Source organism: Quercus lobata, chromosome 8 (genome assembly GCF_001633185.2).
Source record: "Quercus lobata isolate SW786 chromosome 8, ValleyOak3.0 Primary Assembly, whole genome shotgun sequence".
Taxonomy (NCBI): domain Eukaryota; kingdom Viridiplantae; phylum Streptophyta; class Magnoliopsida; order Fagales; family Fagaceae; genus Quercus; species Quercus lobata.
Window position 1 is genome coordinate 46,786,830 of NC_044911.1, and position 19,217 is coordinate 46,806,046.

General features: G+C 35.1%; 1 protein-coding gene across 1 annotated transcript; it reads left to right on the forward strand.

The window, feature by feature from the left end:
• The first annotated feature begins 8,006 nt into the window (after window positions 1–8,006).
• LOC115955030 (CBL-interacting serine/threonine-protein kinase 9) lies at window positions 8,007–18,322 on the forward strand. Its single transcript, XM_031073057.1, has 15 exons — window positions 8,007–8,440; window positions 9,256–9,318; window positions 11,090–11,161; window positions 11,342–11,449; window positions 11,586–11,666; window positions 15,390–15,443; window positions 15,529–15,654; window positions 15,736–15,825; window positions 15,991–16,113; window positions 16,391–16,498; window positions 16,858–16,974; window positions 17,097–17,153; window positions 17,302–17,376; window positions 17,768–17,838; window positions 17,941–18,322. Exons 1-15 carry the CDS (start codon window positions 8,261–8,263, stop codon window positions 17,957–17,959), a joined length of 1,344 nt encoding a protein of 447 aa, XP_030928917.1. The 5' UTR covers window positions 8,007–8,260; the 3' UTR covers window positions 17,960–18,322.
• The last annotated feature ends 895 nt before the right edge of the window (window positions 18,323–19,217 follow it).

A 19,217-nucleotide genomic window follows, 5' to 3' on the forward strand; every position in this document is an offset into this window, starting at 1 on the left:
GGTTGTAACTAGTCCTGAGATATACCTACACCCATCCTGCACGCATCTCCTTAGCCCGAGGTCCATCCATCTATCCCAGATGCATCTCCTTAGTCCGAGGTCCCTTCACCCACCCCACCTTCGCAGTCCATTTTTTATCTCGATATTAATTTTCATTTGACCCATCTTATACTCCCCGAGACACCTTCATACCCACCCACCAGCACCAGTGCACCCACTATGCCCATAGACCCACCTACCTCATCCTCATCTGACCTTTTAGGACCTCCAGTTGGGATTGACATTGTATAGCCAGATACTAATGTACCAGACGAGCATCCTCCTCATCAGCCCTCACCCTTATAAGGTAGACCACAACGTGCTAGAAGAGCACCCACTTATAGGACAGGTGGACACAAAATAGGGCGTGTAGGCAACTCTATGGTATGATAATATTAATTATAATGTAATGATATATTTTGTAGTTCACTTTATAGCTTATCATTACACTGAATATTGATTGTATGCATCTAATGTCTTTGCAGCATGATGATGAGCCTAAGGATGATGCCCTGCAGCCTCCTCCCCCGCCCAAACATTACACGAGAGTTAAAAAATGCAAAATTGGTGAACCTTGAAAAAGAGGTTTGTTAACTACCTTGTTTATGGCATGGTAGTAGGATCTAATAGCCTCCCACAACTATCTTGTTTAGTGGTGTCAACTTGTTGAGATTCATGGATGCATAAGGTGGTATTTATTTTTAATATGAAATGAATAATTTTCTATCATGAAACTTGAAGAGAAGCATAGCATGTTTCAATTGATTTTTGTTACAGGGTTGTGCTGCAAGAGGGTATTGTTAAAGTGTGTATGTGTGTGTGTGTGTGTTTTTTTTTTTTTTGGTGATATGGTGGAAATGATGTTGTTTTAGATCTGTCAATGCATTGATGTTTGTGGTGGTTGGTGGAATTGTTGTCTTTATTCTCATAATCTAGCATTTGTATAGGTAGGCATTACATTTAATGTTCAGTGAATTTGATGCTTTTGGGTATTATAGTGAAACTAGTTTAATTTTGTGAATTAGAAATTTAGAACCTGAAGGATTTTTACCACTTTGAGAAATGGGGTTACATGGTGAACAAGGAGGGGCCTAGTAATAATGCAAGTGTATTTGATTGTGTGTATCTTTAGGCATGTGTTTTAGCCTGTAACTTGAATTGGGTTTCATGGGTTTCGCATAAAGTTTTTTCTTCATCAACCTACTGATCATAAAATATTTGTTTTCCTTGAGGGCACAAATTGTTAATACGCTCTTCACCTCTACTTTATTGGCAAAAGTCAACCCTTTGCACAAATTCATCCACTCTCTCCAAGTAGACACAAATGCTATCTCAATATGTGAAGAATCAATCATATTTTCCCAAGTATTTGCAGAAAATGACAAGGCAGGAGGTGTGTAGGCAAGGATTGTGTCTGTAATGTTTTGGACACTAATAACATTGTCTGCATCGAGTTCACTACCATCCAATGTCTCATCGTCATCAATGTCCCTCTCAAAGTCCCCAAAGTCCCCTTGTTCAATCCTCTCTTCAAACTAATCTCTATTGATAAAATCTTCACCGTTAATGGTAGTAATCTCATCAACATAGTCGTCATCATCACTCTCATCGTCATCGTCATCGTCATCATCATCATCATCAGCATGAACATCATCATCCTCCACATGTGTAGAATACTCATATTGAGCATCCGGAACTGTAACCTGTAAACTTGTGGTTGTTTACTGGATTTCCTCGATACCAACTTCTGCACACGGCTCCAACTGTATGTACAACTCAATACCATTTACTGCAGGTATTCTCTCCAACTTGTCAAACATGATTTTTACATGTTTGTTTGTTTCTATCGCCATATACTTGTAATTAATCCAGTGTTGTAGGACTTCATGTGGCATATGATAAGTAATTTGTATGTTGTGTACAGCAGGATTCACACACAATTCTTCCATAACTATCATATTCAATTCATCAAGGGTTTTCAATCTACGATCAATTTGGGTATAATAGGCCTTTATACCCGGCCCTTCAAATGCCAATCCCTTGTTAGCATTGGCATTCTTAAATGGACCACTGTGGTATAGGATTATATCAATTTCAGGCATTGTGAACCTGTTAGAGTCAAGTTACTATGTTAGTTAAAAAACATTTTATCTAGTCAAATTACACAAAGTACAAATTCCAAAATGTCAAAGGGTATGAATTTCATTACACATTCGTTACACATTTCATGCCGAAATACTTTTTCCATCATGCTAAGACTACCCATTTCATACCCAATAAAAAAAAAAAAAAAAAAAAAAAAAAAAAAAAAAAAAAAAACCAAAATGTAAAAGTATACAACATCTTATCTAATTACATATCCATAACATTTACTTTCATTACACATTCAAAGGGCATGAATTACATACCCATTTCATTACAATTCATTTTATATCCATAAGTCACCCATTTCATTACATACCCATTTCATACCCATACAAAGGGTATTATTACATACCCATTTCATACTCATTCATTACAATTCATTCACTACCCATTTCATACCCAAAACAATGATGAATAAAGTCAAGAAACATGTAAGATCATGATAACAATAAGAGCCTAGAAATGATGAATAAAATTTTGATAACAAAAACCATGCAAATAAATACTCAAAAAATTAACACTAACAAAGCAAAGTTCTATAATTCACAATATTGGTATCTTAACTACGTAATGTTAACTATCTACAAAATAAATAGTCAAACTCTTTAACCCACACCCAACAACAACTAATACCCAACTACAATGACAATCAAATCAAAAAACCCTTACCTGAGACATAAATTTGTTGAGAGGGAAGAGCAATGAGAAAGGTAATGTGGTGAGTGAGAGTGAGTGGCAATGTGGTGAGTGAGAGTGAGAGGCAATGTGTTGAGTAAGACAGTGAGGTTGAGTGTTATGGGTGAGAGGCAATGCGGTCAGTGACCTAAGCAGTTGCTTGTAAGGAAACCAACTGCGTGTGTTTTATAAAATTTTATGGGTGAGAGGCAGTGGTAGTCTAACACACGAATTTATGGGTGACCTTACAAGCAACTGCGTGTGTTTTATGGGTGACCTTACAAGCAACTGTGTGTGTTTTATAAAATATTCCCCAATAGAACTCAAGTCTTATAGACTCGAGTTCTATACAAATTTTTAAAAACATATGAGTATAAAATCGTTTTCTTCTAAGAAAATCAAGTTTGTAAGACTCGATTTCTACAAGATAAAAATCGAGTCTTAGAGACTCAAGATCTATGTGGCAATTTTAAGTCCATATTAGCAAGTGTAACAGGTTGAGATTTAAACAGCATCTCGAGTTTCTAAAACTCGAGATGCTGTTTTTCTTAATCTTTAGAAACGTTGGTTAACTTACTACATTGTTAACCCTTACACAGCTAGTCTGCAAATTTCTCCCTTCTTCAACAATCAAACCAAATCATACACAACCACACTTAAATCAAAACACTAGTTGAACAAAACCCATCGCAACCTTAATTGAAATGGGAAACAACCCCAAAGAAGCAAAGATTTTGGTGTCAAATGTACAAGAAACCCAATCGGACTCGGTGGCAACAGACTCGTGGTGGTTGGATCAATGAGAGAGAGAGAGAGAGAGAGAAATGCAGCTTTTAAAAATGCCACATCAGTAGATTTGGCATGAAACTCAACTTTTGAAGTGGAACTCGACTCTTTGAGTTTCAAGAAATTCAACTTTTTTATATAAGTCCGAAAATTAAAACTATTCTATTTGGCCAAATAATTTGTTGAAGGGCATTATTGAGCAAAAATGGCCTTGTTATATGTTCACTCTCTGTCTCCACAACTCTCACGACATCATTTCATTAGGCCCCTCTGTCAAATTTCAAATTCTCTCTCTCTCTCTCTCTCTCTCTCTCTCTCTCTCTCTCTCTCTCTCTCTCTCTCTCTCTCTCTCTATATATATATATATATGTATATATATTCCATGTTTTTTTATTTATGAATTTTTAAAATACCAAAGCGGCAGCATTATTTTCAAGGAACTTAATGGCAAGTGGAATGAACAGAAAATTTGAATTTATAAGAAATGAAAAAAGATTGAAATGAACAAAATTAAAATCACAAGACTAACTTGAATTTTGGGCAAATTTAGAAAGTGCTGTAAATTGTAAGTTTGTCTTTTATTTTTTCAAAAGAAAGAATTGATTTTCCGATGACATGCTAAGCTAGTCTAAAAGACTAAAACTAGGCCTCAATACTCATCTCTCTTGCTTGATGGTTGATACTTGATGGAGGTAGATTATAGGCGTTTGGGTCAAGTCTGGCCCAGTTTCCACTAACTCAAAGCTGAGTTTATCTGACCCGTCAAAGCCCACAATAATTCACTCCTGTCATTTTAGTAAAAAGTTTAGGCCAAAATGGCCCATTAGCATTAATTTTTGAAATATTTAGCAACAGAGCACTGTTTCGGAAATAATTAGGGAAATACCACTTTTTTGGGCCCTATAGCGGCGTTTTCCTGCAAATTTTTTTTATAAGTCCCATAACAGGTTCAAGGGGCCCTATAGTGGCGTTTTTAATCCCTATAGTGATGTTTTTGGGCCCTATAGCGGCGTTTTCCTGCAAAATTTTTAATAAGTCCCATAACAGGTTCAAGGGGCCCTATAGTGGCATTTTTAAGCTCTATAGTGACGTTTTTGGGCCCTATAGCGGCGTTTTCCTGCAAAATTTTTTTATAAGTCCCCATAACAGGTTCAAGGGGCCCTATAGTGGCGTTTTTTAAACCCTATAGTGACGTTTTCGGGCCCTATAGCGGCGTTTTCGGAAAAAGTGGTATTTCCCTAATTATTTCCGAAACAGTACTCTGTTGCTAAATATTTCAAAAATTAATGCTAATGGACCATTTTGGCCAAAAAGTTTAATTTTCCTACTTTAGCCCGAACCTCAATGAAGCCCAACCTTGTTTAGTGAGGCCTAGTGGAACTTTAGTGGCCTATTTGCAATCCAGGTTTCCAGAATGGACCCAAGATAGGGATGACATTCAAATGGAGCCGAAACTAGGTTCCATTCTTTTCTTAGCGATTGGAGAACTTTTATTACTAACATGGGTGGCGCTAGCCATAGCCCGGGGGGTTCAGATGAACTCGTTGACTTGGGCAAAACATATGTAATATAATATTTTTAATTGTTTTGATTCTCTAAAATAAAATTTTGAACACTCTATTCTATTTTTTGTAAGCACAACTAAAATAACCTTAAATATAATCCTCTTACCAATATCTTAGCATTAAAAAAAAAGAAGAAGTCCAACAACAAGCCAATTTAATCTAAAACCTTGAAAATAAAAAGTAGTTGTTAAGAAGTGCTTTTAATTTTTTATTTGTTGAGTGAGGACCGGGCGCGTGGGACAGGCCATGAGTGATTGAGTGAAGACAAAAGAAAATGTTAACACAACAAAAACTTTCTTAGTATCTATTTGGGAATAATTTATCAAACTTTTTGCTAAAAGTATAAAACAAGTAAGAACTCACATGAGACCCGCAAAGAGTAGGAAAAAAGTTGAAGTAATAAGTTGGCTTTTAATCAAGACCCAAACACACCTAATACAATTACAATGAACAATAGTTGTCAAAGTTGAGATGAATTATTAAATACAAGAATTGTAAAGAGTTAAAATAAACTAATAGATAAAAGAATTTTGAGCAATAATAATTAAAGTTCATTTAGCGATAATAATTAATATGTTTATTGTATTTGAAAACAATGAATGATTTCTAAGATTTTATTTTAGCAATAATAATTAGTATGTTCATTGTATTATGAAACTATATACCAAATAAACTAATAGTTTATATTTTATTTTCTTACTAATATATAAACAAATTTATAATAAAAAAAATATCGTAGACTACAAAATTTATTTTTTATTTAAGATTTATCTTCTTATTCATCCCTGAAAAAAAAAAAAAATTGGAGCAGCCACGGATTACTAAGCGACACCTGATTAAAAAAACTTAGATTCCATTCTGATTATAATGGTTCGGTGACTATTATCTGTAGCCCCCTGTGGAAAAATCTCTCCCGCTAATATATGTGGACAAAGTTCGACTCTCTCACCTCAGCACAATAGGATAAGCCAACTTCAAAGACAATGAGCGAAAGTCTAGTCATCATCCAATAATGCTTTTTTGGACGTTCTCAATTATTGCACATACATGTGATACTTTTGGCAAAAAAATATTATATGCATATTAGCATCTGATGGAAAATACATAACAAGAAAAAGGAAAATTCTATTTCTGCCTTTTGGCAATCTCTTCGTTTTTTCTCCGTTGAAATTTACCAACTAGGCCATGCTCACAATTACAGGATTGTCCTCAACTCGCTGTGATAACTACACATTTTGAACCATCTAAGTTTTATTTACTTAATAGTATTTCAAAAAATTTATTTGCATGATAATTACTTTCTGTTATTAGAAGTTGGGCCTCATATCTTTTACTCAATAATAAAAGACTTTAACAATTGAGTTAGCTAGAACTCATTGGTACCATCTAAAATTAATTAGTTAAAGTTAGTTGCGGCCTTATAGGTTAGATGAAAAATGGATAAAGTAATGAAATGAAGAAAGTATTCATCCATTTTTCATAATTAAGGGAACCCCATGGAGCGAGGAAATATATCTATTTGAAAATTTGTAATTTATAACATTAAATGTTACCATAATATCAATATGCCTGATTTTCATTAGAACCTTTTTATGCACAAAAATGACCTCGTTTAGAACATTAAAACATAATGTTTTATGACATATTAAAGGCAAAATGTACGGATCATAACCAAAGGGACATATTGACATTGTAGAAATAATATATTGCAAGTTTAAACTTTAAATATTAATTTTAAAGGGACCTCAATCGTTATCTATTATTTGGTAGAATGAAAATTGCATGACATATAATTTAAGATTCGTGAATATTCGTAACTATAGATTAATATTTGTTTATTTCAAAGGGAATAAAGATAATTCTACTCCCTTAAATGAATTATGTTTATTTCAATCATTTGGAAAATAGTTTTAAATAAAATAAATTAGAAGTATTTTTTAAGCTAATTATGTCAGAGCATGGCATTTTTGTGGTTATGATTTATTAAGTTATTAGTACGATGAAAAAAAAATGTAAAAACTCATGATAGTAAGCAGTGGAGCCAGGCATTCAATAATAACTCTATTACACAAATTTGATAGCCATTATAAATAGAGTGAAAAAGGAGAACCAGAGAATTATGTTTGAAAGTAAAGCTTGGAAAATACAGGACTACTGTTTGTACTTAGTAGCGTAGTTGAGTAAAATTCGTTGTTCTTCAAAAACCATTTTGTTGTAGGCTATAGTGGGATTTGTCATTTGTAGCGTACTTGAGTAAAATTCGTTGTTCTTCAAGGCCATTTGTGTGTCAGGCTATGGTGGGCTTTGTAGGGCTAGAATTTTTGCTTTGATCACATGAATGAACCTCACCAAGGGGTGACTTGTCAAAACAAAGGCAGCGGGTCAATCGGTAAATCAAGGGTATGTAGTGGGGATGTTTTCGGAAGAAGAAAAGAGTTACTCCTAATACAAAGTATTATTTCCTACAAAAATTACTTACTATCGTCATTATTGTATTAAGAAGACTCACCAATTGATACCCGTTACTAATGGAGTTTCATTCCTCATCAAAATAGTATCAAAATTTTCTTAAAATAAATGATTAATGAGCACCTCGAAGTCACTCATTAACGTGGTCCAAATTTTTATAACTCTGGCTTTTACCGTCTGGCGGCGAAATGGCAAATAGCAAAGGAGTGGGACCCAGGGTTAATCATTATCTAGTGGGGCCTCGCCCACGGCCAAAACGCGCACATGAGGTAAGCATTAACAGATAGATAAGTTGTGGTACTACATAAAACGTTAAAACCATGAAGAAGTATCATTTCGTGGTTTATGAATTATGATATGATTTATCTTTTTCATCGTAAAAGTGTTTTTTTGCAAACAAAAGCAAAAGCAAAAGCAAATGGGGAAATCCAATCTCGTAACTTGTGAGAGAGCCTGAGTGAGACCATCTGAATGCTCAAATTTTGAGGAAGCCTTTCGTTGGGGACACCGAACACAACAAAAACACAAGTACACAACACACCTCTGATGTTTGTTTGATCGGACGGTGGGGGGAGAAGAAGATGAGCTCGAGAAAGACACCGGCGACGAGGACACGTGTGGGGAAGTACGAGCTTGGTAAAACTGTGGGTGAGGGTAGCTTTGCCAAGGTCAAGTTCGCCAAGAACGTTGAGACCGGTGACAACGTTGCCATTAAAATCCTCGATCGCGACCAAGTCCTCCGTCACAAGATGGTTGAACATGTAATTTCTCTTTTTCTTTTCCCTCTTTATTTTATTTATTTATTTACGAATTATCAGTTTCTTATGCTTCCTTTTTCTTTTCTTTTTTTTTTCCTTTTCTATGCAAGTACCATTAGGCCAAAAGATTTTTTTTGGACTATTAAGTACTAAATAAACAAATTAAAAAATATATATGAACTGAGTAATTTTTATTAAGGTAGGATAATGGATGTTTTTAGTATATTTGTTAATTAATAATTTTAGAAAATTTTAATTATTTTAGAAATTTTTTGATACTATATTTTTAAGAAAAGTATAAAAAGGGTAAAAAAAATCCACTCGTGTTTGTGTTTTTTTTTTTTATTTTTTCATAAAGAGTTCAGTTAACAAAGTCTATTTTAATATTATTAATAAGGGGTAATCAATTGTACGACAGTGGCTGTGCTGGTACATTTTATATTAAGGGGCCCCACATGTGAATCTCTAGATGATTTGGATGCCACGTGTAATACATGTAGCCAAAGAGTGGAGTATGTGGGTCCCAATTGTTGGATAGAGATGGAATCCACTGACCATTTGGAGAAATAATCTTTCACCAAAAAAAAAAAAAAAATTCTAATAATCATATTCGTTAAATTAATATAATATGTTTACTTTACGGAGCAGGGTGTGAACGTGAACGGTTCTTTTTATTAGTATCATTTCGCATTCCATTTGCTTGGTGATGTTAAGCTATGGAATAGTGCTGTATCTATAATTGATTACTTTTAATCCCGGAGCAAAGGGTCCTTTAATTTTTATTTTGTTGTTGTTGTTGTTGATGCTTCTTCTGGCAGCTAAAAAGAGAAATTTCGACAATGAAGCTGATCAAACATCCAAATGTTGTTAAACTTTTTGAGGTAACGGCAGTCTTTTTTTTTTTTTCTCAATTAAAATCATTTCTAATTTGTTTTGTTTCAACAATGTGCATCATGGTTTATTCAAATACAAATAGAAATTATACCTAATACTAAATTCCATTGATACATAATCAGCTGGAGACTGTGCCTCATGAAGTGGAGGTCACTGTATAAACCAACTCTTTAGTCTTTTCCCTCTCTTTAAGGTCAAACACACTCATTAAAAAAAAAATTAAAAAAAAAGACATCATGTTTTACTTTTATGCCATTTTCCAATAAAAGATTGGAATTCTAATTGAATGGCAAGATTTCTACCCAATTAATTGTTAATCCTTTACATAATGTCCTTACTTTATGAGAAAATAGTGCTTGAAGTTAGGTGTAATAGTATAAGCTGGTAAGAATTTCATGATGAAATAAGTGGGTTGATATTTGGTCTATAGTACTTTCTTAAACAGGGTCAGGAAAAGTATTTAAAAAAAAAATCATAGTTGAGGAAAAATAATGAAGAATATGGGCAACAACCATATTTTTACTCTCTCTCTCTCTCCCCACTTGATGCTAACCGAAGCAGGCCTTTAGAATCATGGACGAAAGCATTTAAGCATGTGTTCCATATATTGGCTATGTTTTGTCATTAAGTGTGTTCAGAAGTTTGGAGGGAGAGGAGAGCAAAGAAAAGGGAGGGAAAGAGAGGAGAGGGGAATGATTAGTTGATCCTCTTGTTTGGATGTTGTAAAAATTAAGTAGGGGGAAGGAGAATAGATATCCCTCCCCTTTATGTGGATGTATTTAAAATTAAGTAGGGAAGGAGAAGTGAGAGAAATTATCATATAAAATGACACGTAGGACCAACTTTTACTAATTTTAGAGAATCAAAAATAAATTGACATCATAAGGGCAAAATGGACAATTTAATTTTTTTTTAAACATGAGTGGAATTTCCCTCAAAATTCCTCAAATTTGGGGGAATTAAAAAAGAGGGGTTAGGGCGGAGAGTGTTATGCTTAATTGGTAACTCCTAAAGTTTCCAACTGAGACATTTAAGGTTTAAATTCTCCCACCTCCAATTATTGAATCATTAAAATAAAAATAAAAATAAAAAAAGAAGAAGAAGAAAGAAAGAGAGGGGTTAGGAGGAGTAAGATATCCTTCCGCCCTAAAAGACATACAAACTAGATTGATTAAACCCATCCCTTTTTCTCTACTGCCCTCTTCTGGGTCTTCTCCCCCTCCATCCAAAGCTTTAAATGTACAGATTCTGTTTTGGGAAGGCTATGGATAGAGCATATTCCTATGATAGGAGTTTTACTATTGTACTATTTAGCTTGAAGGCTTAGTTAGTAATGGGTTGTAATAGCTATGTGGTTGGTTGGTTAGTTAGTCAAGAAATTGTAACTGATTGTATAACAGAATTCATAACTTTACCAATGTATAGCAGATAACTCAACTATAAGAGGGTGATCTGGATTGTAACAAAGGACATTGAAGAATGATATGCAATTTCCTTCTCTTTACTCTCTCTATTCTCTTCTCTATTATACTCTACCCTAGGAGGCCTAGTTCCCTTGAAGAACTACCGTAGCTAATTCTGTTACTTGATTAAGAACTACTGAGTTCTTATCATCCTACTATATTTATCTATTCCATTCTAGACATCATAAACTACCCTAAGCTTTTTGTCAAGATACAATGCACCCTGAGTTGCACTATTTTAACTAGGACACTTTCAATGTGTATGTTTAAAATTATCTGTGTTCTGCATGCATAGGTTATGGCAAGCAAATCAAAGATCTACATCATTCTCGAATTTGTTGGTGGTGGCGAGCTCTTTGACCAAATAGTAAGATATTTTTTTTGAGCGTTATACTTGGATTATATTATGCATTCATTTAATGGTACTCATCCTTTGTGGTCATATTTACCTGTTTTTTTGCGTTCATGTAAGTGTAATCAACAGCCAGTGGGCAATATTCTTCTATTTACACAAAAAAGTTTCCATCATGGGCTCTTTGATTCTCAGGCCAAAAATGGAAGACTTAAAGAGGATGAAGCGAGGAAATATTTCCAACAGCTCATTAATGCTGTAGATTACTGCCACAGTAGAGGCGTGTACCACAGAGATTTGAAGGTTTGCCAAATTTCCTACCTTTCCACATAAAGTTACCACTTAATGAGCGTTTTCAAGGATGGTGTTTTTGTTTCTTGGTAATTAATTCAACCAGGCTTTGATCGATCACTAATGAACTATGCTGCATCTTTTGCAGCCTGAGAATCTTCTTCTGGATTCATATGGTGTTCTTAAAGTTTCAGATTTTGGATTAAGTGCATTTGCACAGCAAGTACGGGTGAGTGGTATTCAACTATTGCCAGGATCTTCAAGTTTACTTCATGTAATAGTAGCCTTTGTAGGTTGGTTTTGAATTCCATACAAAGTTCTTATATAAAAAATATATTATAGTTGCTGACATATTTGAAATCACACTCACGCAAGGAACGCATTAAACAAACTAATAAGAAGCACTGGTTACAAGCCTGTCAACTTACAAACTGAAAGAATCTAAATCCAACAAAAACAAAATATCAGAGGGAGTTACAGAATACAAAATGAAGTTCTACTGCTGGCATCCTCACTTCACGAATGATTCAGCACAATGTCTAGCTTTGAAACATGGTTAACTCGATTCTGAGGAAAGCTGTTAAAAGTTCCCTGCTGTCCGATAGGAAGCCAAAAAAGTTTCTGTTAGAATTCTGGTTGTTTAGGATCATATCAACTATCAAGCACGACTTTTGCATGTAATTTTACTTCAATAGCATTTATTCCTAGATGAATGGCTGACTGAAGACCATCCCTCAATGCCCAAATCTTATCCATGACATTGGTAGTGACACCAACAGCTCTAGAAAGCCTGCCACACAACTTGCCCGTTACTTATAATATCACCCCCACATCTTTGTTAGGCTGAGCTTGCTGAAAAATGACTCTGATGTGGTGCAACCTGAAGGTCCAAACTCCAAACAGAAATAGAAAAGATACCTTTCTGATACATATCATCCCTATGGTATCCAAATTTGGTATTGGGGCAGCAGTTACCCTTTAACCAACCATGAAGGCTCAAACTAAATGAGTGAATAGCCACTGGGGGTATTCCTTTCCCAGTCTGTTACAGAACACCCAAGTGTCAGTGCAGTCCCTTAAAGCATGCAGAAGAGACTCAGAGTGGACAGGACACGGGGATATTTAGGCCTTGTCTAGAAAGAATTTCTCTAACTGGTACACTGTTATGTCTACCGTTAAAGATTGAATGTTTTCTTGTGTTGAATTGTATAAAATATTGTACAAGGGACCGCCTTTTGTATAGGCAGAGTATTTGCTATACAAGTAACAGGAGTGCAGTACAAGTGGAGTTCAATAGTACAATGGACTTAAAGCATGTTGGGCTTGTATTCTAAAATGTGCAAAGCCGGAAAAAAGACTTGGCCTGTGGATCAGCTTTCATTTTCGAGAGCTAAGCGCCATGGAAGAAAGCTTTGATAAATGGATTTTTGACCATTCGCTATATTAAAACACTCTTAGCATCAAAATTTACATCTTTAGATGGTACCCAAATCCACAACCGAGCAGGAATTGCTTTTATAGCTTGGACAATATTTAAAGGGAGAGAAGAAGATGGGAATCCCAAACTACGTCCTGCAGGGGAAGCAATATCAGCTACCCTCATACTATCCTCTCCTAAATTCAAAGGCCCTTTGATCAATCTTCTCAAAGAACCACCTTTAAGCCATCATTCATGCCAGAAGCTAATATATTTCCACTCCCAATAGGCTAACACACCTTTAGAAAAAATATTGTACCTGTATGAGTCAAAATATGAAGGAAAAATAAAATGAATGTTATAATTAATTTCTAAGTTATGGGAAGGGATTCTCAATGGTAGATCTAAGCAAGAGATCAAATCAAAGACCAATAAGATTGAAGTAAATAACAAAGGTTGTTATATTCTCTTCGGCCTGGCCGATGAAGATTCTTACAAGTTAGGATTTACACTTCACACTCTCTTTCACTCTGTTGATTTTTCTACCCCCATTCTAATGGGGGAGGGGTCCTATTTATTCAAGTTGAGACTTTCTCTCTCTGATCTTTTGTGTGGTGGAGGAGTGGGGAGGATGATACTTGTCCCATCAAAGGTCTCCTCCCTTCTTTTGAGGAAGTAAGTGGGTGTATGGGTGGAGGGCACTATTCTGACTGGTCATTCAGTAATAAATATGGCCTAATTGGTGGGTATGGTTATTAATGCGGAGGTGAAAGTTGCTAAATTTAGGCGCTACCTTCCTTGGTTCATCGGCTGTACTTATTTGTTGGTTCTCAAGTACTCCTCGATTCTTCCTTAGTTAGATTGTACCCTCGGTAGTGGGCTGAGGATAAGATTCTTACCTAAAGAGGGAGAGAGGCTCCTTGGTGAGCTGGGCCTTGCTACCCAGTAAGATCCCCTCGCTTTCTCCTCCCTTGGTGCCTGACTCGTTCCTTCTACAACTTCCCTTTCTTCTTTTCTTACTCTTGCAAGCCTTTGGGCCCATGGGCCTCTTGTACTTATTCCATTCCCCACAGTAACCATAGCTGGCCAGGTGATAGAGATGGTGAGCCTGTTTGGATTATTCGAATTTAGTCTACCAACTGTTCTTACTTTTTTACAAGTACCCGGGCTCAAATCTTATCTTTTTCTTGTTCCAGCTTCCCATTGAGTTTGGCTAGAAGAGCAATATTTTTTGCTCTCCTGATTAAACTCCCAACCCTCCTTCCCCTTTGGGTTTGACAAATTTGCTCCAACCAATAAGATGAATTGTTTTAAGCTCCTCTAAGGAGCCCCAGAGGAAGTTCCTATTAAGTTTATTGAGATTATTGCAGACTTTAACTGGAAGAGCTACTTCTTGCATAAATATTTTAGAATGGGGAAGGTGACATATTGGATCAAGATAGTTCAATAGCAGGCTCTTTCTGATGTCTAACTGAAAAATAGTTTATAAATAGGGGACAGTCTGTGGCAATTGAGCTCTATCTCATTAGGCACCTTTTCCGTTATATGTCCTAGGTGGAGGTTGAGGTCTTGGGTTTAAGACCTATTGGGTGTATGTGTAACTTACCAATAAATAAAAGAAAAATAATAGGGGACAATTAGTCATCAAGGATCAACTACTGAAAGAATATGTTACAATGACAATGACAATGATCTGATTACGAAAGAGAGGAACTAGTCTTAGGGGTGGGGTTTGGGTACTTGGGTCGGTTGAGGAGATGGAGTTTGGTAGAGGTCATAGGTATTTTTGAATATGAAAACAGAAAAAATATGTAACTTTAATTGTGTCTAACTGATTTTATTGAAGCTAGCAAGACCAATGTAGGTCAAACACTTATACCATGCTTTGAATTTATAAGCTTCTCTCATTGTCTTCTTAACTAAAGAAGAGGGAAAAGAGGTTCCACAAATCGCTTGTAAATGCCTACTAGCACTACTTTTATATGGTTCAGTGTGCCACATAAAGACTTGTTTCCATTTTCATTTGATTGGTTAGTCGCAGATTGGGATTACTTTAACTCAGCCTGTACTATCTCATTTAAACTAGTGATTAGGCCAAGTTTGGAAACATATTCTCTACATTTTTATGATAAACTCACATGTTTTCTACATTTACTCAGTCAGTTAACCAATTATTAAGTTGACTTGCCCAGAGTTGTGAGCAAGTTGAGGTTTTAGAGGTTTGGATGGTGATTTTAGCTTTTGAGTTGCTTTATAAGATTTTGAGACTCTCTCATTTTTAGTTGCTGTGTTTTAAAAAGGCTTCACACTCTCATGAGTCTCTAGCATTTTTTTTTTTCTTCTAATTTTTTCACATTAATTTCTATTTGAGTTGCACATAATTATAAATGTTTCAGTGAAGATGTATGTACCTCATCTGTAAATAGAGATCACCCATTTGATTTTGTTAGTGGAGATTGTACGTTGCTTTTCTATGGAAAATGAGAATTTTTTTTTTGCATTGGGGAGACCTTAGCTACTTTCTCCTTACTGCAGGAGGATGGGCTTCTTCACACTGCCTGTGGGACCCCCAATTATGTTGCTCCGGAGGTATCTACCTACAACTTTGTAAAATAGCAGAATGATTTTGTGCAACTCTATGTTCGATTTCTCTCATGTAATATTTTTGTTTCAGGTTCTACATGATAAAGGTTATGATGGTACAGCATCTGATATTTGGTCCTGTGGGGTCATTCTCTTTGTACTTATGGCTGGGTACTTGCCATTTGATGAACCAAATCTCATAGCTTTGTATAGAAAAGTAAGTCTTTCCAGATTTTGCATCCTCTTTTCATATGATGAAATCTGATTAAACTCATCAATGTATTGATATGAATTTCAGATTTCGAAGGCTGAATTCATGTATCCACCATATTTTTCACCTGGTGCAACGAAACTGATAAAGTGTATTCTTGATCCTAACCCTCTTACAGTGAGCTCCAAACCCTTTTCTGATTCAGAATTAATTAATGAACCTTTTCCTGAATTTTATCATTCAGGGGCATGGTTAGATTAGCAAGGGTATATGTAATGTTTAATATGGTGCATTAATAGCATTCATGCCTTTTGTGGTATATACGGTGGTGCTTTATTTCAGCGGATAACAATTCCTGAAATCTTGGAGAATGAATGGTTCAAGAAAGGGTACAAGCCAGCATACTTTGAAGAGGAGCAGAATGTAAATCTTGATGATGTAGATGCTGTCTTCAATGACTCGGAGGTGAGATGATTTAATCTTGTTTCTCTTTTATTTCTCAGTCAAGATGTCTGGTTAATGTGCCAGTTACTGACTTTTCATACAGATTGTTTTTCTGTCATTGTTTAGTGGTACTGATAGAACATCCATGTCCCAGTGCTCAAATCTAGACACTGGATATTACTTTGGTCTCTTACAATGGGATTGTAAACTAACAATCTAGTCAGCCTGAATGCATTGATATAAGGTTCAGTTTACCTGAAGATTTATATATATATATATATATATGTTTATTATGCAGGAACATCTTGTAACAGAAAGGAAGGAGAGGCCTGTATCCATGAATGCTTTTGAACTTATATCTAGATCCCCAAGTTTCAATCTTGAAAATTTGTTTGAGAAGCAGACGGTATGTATATCAAATTTTCATTTTCTGGTTATGAATATTTCAAATATGGCGTTATGGGAAATTGATATCTCATGAAGCACAGTTTGTAAGATTGAAATACCAACTGTGTGTCAAACTGGTGCCTTGGGATTTTGGGTTGACTGTTCCCAATCAAGAGCTTGTGTTTTCTAAACACCTTGTGGTGACTAATTTTATCTAACCACAGACCAAATCATTCTGAACCTTAGTAGAACATGTTATTTATTTGTTTGGGGTGGATTTCACTTTCTGTGCTGATTTCTGTTACATTTGTTACTGATTGCTGTTATTGCTGCTAATAATCCCCTCTCTTTTGTTTGATTATAAATTTATCTATACAGGGTCTTGTGAAGAGAGAAACCCGTTTCACTTCCCAGTCCCCAGCGAATGAAATTATGTCTAAAATTGAGGAAACTGCAAAGCCTCTTGGCTTTAATGTTCACAAACGAAACTACAAGGTAACATTTCTCGTTTTAGATAAGTTGATTGGATTTGCTTTGTTTCATTTTCCTGTTTTATGTCCATGTTAAACAAGTTCAAAATTCCTGTGTATGTCTTTCTTAATTTCCAATCATTCCAGATGAAGTTGCAAGGTGACAAAACTGGAAGGAAGGGCCACCTTTCTGTTGCAACTGAGGTACTGAGTTATTCCGTAGACATTGAAGTTTAAAAATATTGGAGGCTGCCGCTTATAAATTTCAAATTCTTGTATAATTAGTAATTCTCAAATTTGACTGTACCATGTCAAAATAGTTTCTGTGCAATTGATTTCTTTTCAATTTCAGGTGTTCGAGGTGGCTCCCTCCTTGCACATGGTGGAGCTGCGAAAGACTGGTGGTGACACACTGGAGTTTCACAAGGCATGTAAACTTTTTTTCTTCCCAACTATGGTTGGTTTGTCAGAAAGTGTAGGAAAACAATGGAAGTAAAATGATCTTTTGATTCTTGATTTTTCATCATTTAGAATCCTGGATCCACAATAACTGCTGCACACAACTGAATCTAATACAACTAGTGGCTTTGTTTTGTAGATTTTCTAAAATTTTAAGTAATGAAAAAAAGAGTAAACAAACATGAGCAGAATTTGCTTTGCTTAACTTTTTCCTATATTTATTTCTAAATTAAATGGAAGGTTGATGTTACATTTTTTTTTTTTGGGTAATAAAAGGTTGATGTTACATACTAACATGTTTCAAGGGCTAAGGTTCACTATTTAATTCGTTTCTTGTCATTGCTCTGATCATATGGCAGTTCTACAAAAGTTTCTCATCAGGATTAAAAGATATAATGTGGAACACCGAAGAAAATACTGAAGGATTGAAGTAACCTCTCTCTCTCTCTCTCTCTCTATTTGTGTGTGTGTGCGCTCTCTTTCCTTTGTTGTTATGAAGAGCACCTATTGACTAAAAAAATTGTGTACGCAGGTCACAACAGGAGTCCTGACCATTTAGCCTATTGTGCGTTTATGTCTGAGTACTGACTACCAACTATGAATAGTGATCCATGGAAGGTGTTTATGTTTGGAGAAAAGTAGAAGGATGTCTCCATTTATGTGGTTTGAAAAGGTCCTTTGTAATATGAAAACAAGCCGTCAGAACTAGGGTCTTGGTTTGGGTTTTTTTTTTTTCCCTTACAAGAACTGAAACCAGTCCCTGATCAGAACTAGGGTATTGGTTCTTTTTCCTTCGTTTTTCTTTCAACTATTTTGATGAATTGAAATCGGGTAAATTCTTTTACAAATTGATACAAGAATGAAGAAGTGAGAAAGCTGTTTCTTGTTACAATGAAAAACGAGATATTGGAACTTTTTGTGATTTGTTGTAACTTGTAAGAGCATTCACATCCTATTGCCATAATTTCTCTATTTTAACCTACCAAATAGTCACTTTTTCTACTTTAGCCACTCACTTTTAACATGCCCTACATCTCTTCCCCTCATCACATTCTCTATTTTGCAATACATTTCATTAAAACAATCTAAAATAACTCCAAAAAAAAAAAAAAAAAAAAAAAAAATCTCAAGCAAATCACTTGACCCACCCCCAGCCATTTTTTTTTTAACAATGATTCACAACCTGGTGTAGGAGGTTGTTTTTGTTGTAATTTTGTAGCAATATCAAATATAAATTTTGTTTCTCAAATGTATGCAGCACCTTTATTATATATTCCATTTTTTTAAAGATTAAAGTATACTTTTGACTTCTAATATTATGATTTTTTATTTTATTTTTTCATTCTGGCCCTTAACTTAATTTTTTTTTTTTTTTTAAATTTTGGGCCCTTAATGTTTGGTTCCATATCAAAAGAGCTCTATTGTCTATCTCTATTAGTATTCTTGTTGTTAAGTGCTAGATGGGCAATAACACATCACCCAAATAAGCCGTATCGCACAACTCTGTTTAGATAGGTTGGTTTTGTGACAGTTTGATGGGTTAGCAATGATCTAGTGGATTTTGTGCGTGAATTTGGTCGATTTAATGGGTTGATGTGTGGATCAAGTGGGTTGTGAGATCGATTAAAAAAAAAAATTACAACACGCCAAATACTTGAAAAGAATTTATTCTCTGAAAATATTTTTAGCTGAAAACATTTTACAACAAAACAATCAAAGCGTTTAGAGAAAAATCTCGGGTATAAAACTGAATATGACTTTAAAAAAAAAAAAAAAATGTGTATCTTCACATCATATTATCTAGTCTCT

Excerpts from the sequence above, each read along its gene's own strand:
- LOC115955030 (XM_031073057.1), top strand. The coding sequence starts at position 8,261 with ATGAGCTCGAGAAAGACACCGGCGACGAGGACACGTGTGGGGAAGTAC. Across the intron at positions 16,114-16,390 it reads CTGTCTTCAATGACTCGGAG|GAACATCTTGTAACAGAAAG; the intron begins GTGAGATGATTT and ends TTTATTATGCAG. Across the intron at positions 17,154-17,301 it reads ACCTTTCTGTTGCAACTGAG|GTGTTCGAGGTGGCTCCCTC; the intron begins GTACTGAGTTAT and ends TTTCAATTTCAG.